Consider the following 6,000-nt stretch of genomic DNA (forward strand, 5'->3'; position numbering starts at 1 on the left):
GCTTAGCTTAGTTTAATTAGTTTAGCTTTGCTTAGCTTAGTTTAGTTTAGTTTAGCTTGGCTTTGCTTAGTTTAGCTTAGCTTAGTTTAATTTAGTTTAACTTTGCTTAGTTTAGTTTAGTTTAGCTGCGCTTTGCTTTGCTTTGTTCAGTTTAGTTTAGCTTAGCTTAGCTTAGTTTAGCTTAGCTTATTTTAGCTAAGCTTAGTTTAGTTTAGTTACTCACTAACACTTAACAAAATAACACGACGAGACTGAAACACTGACACAGACAAACAAGACAGCTCCTGGTAAGACAATGATTGAAATAGACACATTTTCATGATTTCATTTGGTAAGAAAGTGCAAGTTTGGGGCTGAATTTTACTCTGATTACCTGATGATGCTCTATTACTGTAATATTAGAATATTAATATTAGAAGTATTTACATAATACTACACATTCACATTTGTATGTTTCCATATGCACATTACATGTGCACAAATAATAGTTCCCAGGAAAAAACAATATTTTTCACCATGCATAAAGTTTATTACAGTGTATGAATCATATTATATAGGTCATCTTTTCTGACATGAAAATATGATGAGCATACTACCAGAAGACCATCACTAATTAAATTAGTCTTCCTTGATTCTGCCTAATTATTATTTTTTGTTGTTGTTGTTGTTGTTTTTTAAATTACAGCCTATTTATTTTATTTTGATGTTTCATTATGGTATATGTGCTGTGTGTGTTGAATGTTATGCCATGTCATGGTTTACGGCTTATTGCCTGTAAAAATCAGAAAAATATATTTTAAAAATATAGTTTTTTCACATGGCAACATACTGCAGTAGAAAGTAAAAGTCAATTATTTTACTTACGTGTTTGACCAATAAATACATAAATAGATAAATAAAGTAACGCAAGGTCCACTTACTAGTTTATCTCTGGAGCCTTAATCTGCATTTCACGGGCTTCCTCAGTGGACTGTCTTCTAGGTCACGTGACGACGACTGAGCCGTCTGTGTCTATGAGTAAAACCACGAGATGCAGTTGAAAGCTCTGGAAACCCCTAGTTAGTGGACCTTGAGTGGGTCTTTCGTCAAAATAACCTACTTGAAGCACGAGCATAATTTTATTCTAAAAAGCCTGACCGGAAGTGATGCTGTCATTAGTTTCAGCTTGACTCCGGTCCTGCTGCTCACAGGACTCACTGAAGCTTTTTATTCCCACACTGTAGATTTTCCACTGAAGACTCGCCGGATAGGACCGAGCCTGTAACTGTAACGAGACACTGGCGACAGTTTATTATAATTTAACATTTCACACATTCCCCTCCTGTTTTCAGTCGGATCCTGTTTTTATTTCCACATAATTTTTTGTTCACTTTTTCTTCTATTCCGGTTGGATTTACAAAGGGCGTGTTGGGGCGATCTGTACCGGGAGTTTCATCTCCTGTACTTGTGCGACTCTGAGGAATGACAGCAACTGGGAATCGATCCGCCTGAATGGAAACAATGGATTATAAGGAGCTGGGACATAATTTCGAGGAGAAGCTGACACTAACAGACAAATGTGAGTAGCCTATAACACAGTCAGTACATAGAAATAGGTCATGGATAACGTTTCTGTACAATCAAGAAGGGTAGCAGTGGTGATTCTGCTTATAAATGTTATATTTTCCTTTATCTTTATGTCCTACCAATCATAATTAAAGTGTGTCAGTGTTTTCCAGTGAATCAGCCTTCCTGAACATTTCAGATTCAACAGCTGCAGCAATGCAACACATCACATTCCTCCCACTCACAATCTTAAAAAGGTCTGAATGTCTGTAGGTCTCAGCAACCCTGCTGTAATTCCTCCAAACTCAAACAGCGGGTTGTCTGCGTCTCTAAAACAGGCGGGTCCTCCCAGCCAGCAAGAGATCCTGGAAATGCTGCACTGAGCTGTGGTCTCCATTACCAAACACGTCAGTGGTGCACAGGGTGAAAAATGGCCCTCATGTACAATCAGGCAAGCTGGTGCAGCTGGAGACACAGTGCTCTTTGCGAAAACAATCACTGCTGTCACACAATGTCAGTGAGATTACAGGAGAGCACTTCTTGCTCAAGAGCACTTCTGCACCGTGGATGCTGGCTGATGCAGAGCTTGAGCATCTGCATCTCTAGCTGAGGTTTCTCACACTGCTCAGCCTCTTTATAGCTGATCCAGTAGCCCAGAGAGATTTAATTCAAGTGAAACCCCCCTTTTCTTCTGGTCTTGTATATTATAATGATTTAATAATGTAATGTTTTCATGAAATGGACCAACAAAAACCTGAAATATTCTTTAAAATCCTGAAAAAGAAAGCTACATGCACATACTAATTGGGCTAGTATTCACTACAGACCCTTTATAACCTGACAGGGTCTCTTTGTATTTCCTGTTGGAATGTTTCTTAATGCATTATCCGACAAGGAACCCTTGGTAGCTGACAGGAAATAAACACGGACCGAAGCTGTTCCCCTAGCAACCGCATAGCAAATCAAATATCTATAGAGTCAGTGTTATTTTCCACATATATGGGTCTTATTTTCACTCTTGATCTGGCTTATATGAATTTGTCTTGTATGGATTAAACATATTAAATCCATCCATACAAACACAGAGCACCTCCATCACACACCTCCTTGTGACCTGTGCACTGGTAGAAGGTGACTCTGTTTACTGGCAGCCCTCCCCCCCTCCTGTTTCCACTTGATGTGAAGAGCTTTGGATGGAGGGAAACGTCTGCTGCAGCTTTTTATCACTGCAAAGGCAGGCTGTCATGGTGCTGGCTCGCTGCATGTGTGGGTGTCTCTATGTACATCAGCTGGTGAACGAAGGATAGCAAACTGTAGTTCAACAGATACTGGAATTTTTATAGATACTGTTAGCAATATTTGACAAACATTGGGCATAGTATTTTTCTTTCTTGACAAAAATTCCTCTAGATTTTTTTGTTATATACTGGAACCAAGAAACATACTTATCAGCCAATCTCGGAACCCATCATCTATCGGTCTGATGACCACAGGCCTCTAGGGGCAACGGTCAATATTTCAGGACATTTGGTGTAGCAAGCCGGACCCCAGGAAAGCAGCTCAGCTTTGGTACCAATTTTTCCCAGTGGCTATTTGTGGTATTGCAGCCAAAAATCCCCTGCTGCCCAAAAAGCATTTTCCCATTGACTGTCATTGTAAAAGAGACATCCGTAAAACAGTTGACAGGACACCTCGAACTGCAAACAAGGGACTCTTTCTGTCGGGAGTGTTTTATAATCGTAAAACAAATTCTCTTGAGTTGAGAAAATCAATTTTAAAAATCTGTGATGTCTTCGGGGAAATTGAGGGCGGAGCCAGTGGGTGAAACATAACTGCGCATATTCAGTGGGGCGCGTATTGAGGAAGTTAAACCAGAGGCTAGACACTTTATTTTGGCGTATGTGCCAGGTGAGCAGTTCCATTTGAGTAAGTAGGCGCCATCTTGTGGTTCAGTGTCTTGTTATAATTATACATCTATGGTAGCAAGCCAGTATCTGGGCCAGGACTTACTCTTCCGTGTGCCGGACATTTCGGCTAATACCCACAAACATATATAAAGCACAGTTGTCAAGTTTTATGCTGTTGTCTGGTGCTTAATCATGAGACTTTTGTGCCACAGGTGTAATTCTTGCTGTAAAATGAGTGTTTATTGAAATACTCAACAAGCCCCACATTGTTCTTGAGCAAATTCACCCATCAATGAGTGATCTAAGGTGAAAAACCAAGCATGATTTGCTTGCAGGCCTTCCAGGGAGAGCAGCAGCACGCAGCAGGGTTGATCAACATGTGACGTTATCAGGAATGCTAGATGCCGAAAAAGGCAGTGGCGTTAGATAAACAGAAACATTCTTTCTCTCCGTCTGACTCCTTTCTGAGAGCTGCGAGTCTTATTCTTGTTAAAAAAGAGAAAGAGAGAAAGCAAAGCCAACTAGGGTATGTTTGTTTTTCAGCTTACTGTGCCTGCAGAGTTGTGATCATAATATCAAAATGATTTACTCAGGTCTGATGTTGGCAGACCTTTGGTTTAATGCATGTGGACCATCCAAATCCCTAACATATGTACACAAATACACACACACACTCACCCCTCCTGACCTCATATATCTCCTTCTAACCCTCACACATACTGAAACCAGTCAACCAGTGACATTACGCCACTAATCAGTCTGTGTTTGTGTCTGCTGGTGTTACAAAGTCAATGCTACAGAGCAGAAAAGAGTTTTTTCTGAGACAAAATAAAGCTAGCGGCTTCCTTTCTTCCCAACTTGGTGAGTGCTGGAGTCAAACCAAGACTCTCCAAGACATGACATGTTCAAAGACTCTCTGTTTGCGGCTCACAATAGGAGTGGCACCGGCCGTCCTCCGCTGAGACAATTAACTTTTTGTGTGGTGCAGACAGAGAACCTCTGCACTTGTTTGGAAAGGAGTTTAAATTGTATATGTTATCTGCAGTGTCACTGTACCAGCTTTTCCAGCCCTCTTGCCCTGCAGTCAGTCTCGGTGTGGAGTTAAATGCTCCTCTGTGGAAGTAATCATGAGACGTGGACTCCCTCTTGGCCCCGAGAGCTTCCCAGTCATGCTGACGTTATGTTCTTGGCATGTGTTCAATATCACAGCCAGGGTGGAAATGTAGATTTTGGCCTAGAAACCTTCCTCCCACTGGCTTTCAAATTGCCACTATTATCTGTCATCGTCCACAATTAAACCCAGAAAAGAATTGACCTTGGTCTGGGGTTTCCGGCCAGTAAGTAGAGTTTAATTATTTACGTGTAGAGCTGCAACTACAATTACTTTCATTATTGAGATGACCTTTTCAACTAACTGGTTAATTGTTTTGTATGTAAGATATTCAATTTACAATGATATATAAGCCACAAATCCTCACAGCAGAGGTGTGGACTAGAGTCACATGGCTTGAACTCAAATCAAAAATTTCATGACTTAAGATTCGATCACACAAATCAAAAAGGACTCTCAACTCAACTTGGACTTAAACACCAGTGACTCATGACTTTGTTTTGATTTTCGCATTGAAAATACTTAATACCTTCCTCACAAGTCCAAAGATTAAAAGGCTATTTAAAAAGTGTGCCACGAATCAATTCATTGAACTTTATTTCCTGAATTACAGTTAACGCCTTTTATTTCCGGCAAGCCGACACTTAATTCCCCAGTATTTAATCCGACAGCATCCAATAAAGTTGCAGGAGAGAACCATGAAGAACTAATGTTACGTTACTGAGCTCCAGTTGGAAAATTGATTTTGTTCACACTGACAAACCACACGGTGGTCAACAAAAGACGAATTTCGGTATGCAAAAAAATGGAGGTTGAAGATTACAGACTAAGGCGCAACAACTTCCCAGAAACTTGTTTAACTAATAGATACAAATTTTAAAAAGCATTCACAATTTTTTATAAATGTAATATGTTATTACTCTGATGTTAAAATGTCATTACATTTGGTGAAGAGTGCATTATATCTTTTTTACGACTCAGAACCCAAACTTTAGGATGTAGGACTTGAGACTTCTCAGTCTGGACTTGTGACTTAACTCAAGACTTGCTTGTCTTGACTTGGGACTTGACTTTGGACTAGAGTGCCAAGCCTGAGACTATAGTGACTATCAAAACAATGGCATGGTCCCACTTGGATTTGTGGAAGTTGACACTCCAGCCAGCGCTATCTGAGAAACATTTTGCGAAACTTTAGTCCTCATCCCTAAAACCCTTTTACTTGTAACTTTAAATCTGTCCATGTTTGAAAACACAGACAATGAGATAATCTTTACCTTGTAATTAAGTTAAGCAGACAAACACAAATATGTTAAAAAGAACAAATGTTACATTTTTACTACACAGCTCGACAGCAGTATTTCCATGTCTTATACATCAATCAATCAATCAATCAATTTTATTTATAAAGCCCAATATCACAAATCACAATTTGCCTCA

The 6,000-nt window shown here is 39.8% G+C and overlaps 1 protein-coding gene across 7 annotated transcripts in view; it reads left to right on the plus strand.

Annotated features, from left to right (window-relative positions):
- The first annotated feature begins 1,196 nt into the window (after window positions 1–1,196).
- The window catches only part of LOC126384034 (MAP7 domain-containing protein 1-like), a 57,549-nt gene continuing 52,745 nt past the window's right edge, over window positions 1,197–6,000 (plus strand). For 4 of the 7 annotated variants that reach the window (XM_050034865.1, XM_050034867.1, XM_050034863.1 and 1 more), the window contains exon 1: window positions 1,199–1,558. In XM_050034865.1, the coding sequence (XP_049890822.1) occupies window positions 1,492–1,558 (67 nt within the window). In that variant the 5' untranslated portion in view covers window positions 1,199–1,491. Of the gene's footprint in view, window positions 1,559–6,000 lie in introns of all 7 variants that reach the window. The other 3 variants (XM_050034861.1, XM_050034864.1, XM_050034862.1) reach the window with 2 other exon arrangements.

This window comes from Epinephelus moara, chromosome 22 (assembly GCF_006386435.1).
Source record: "Epinephelus moara isolate mb chromosome 22, YSFRI_EMoa_1.0, whole genome shotgun sequence".
NCBI classification, from domain to species: domain Eukaryota; kingdom Metazoa; phylum Chordata; class Actinopteri; order Perciformes; family Serranidae; genus Epinephelus; species Epinephelus moara.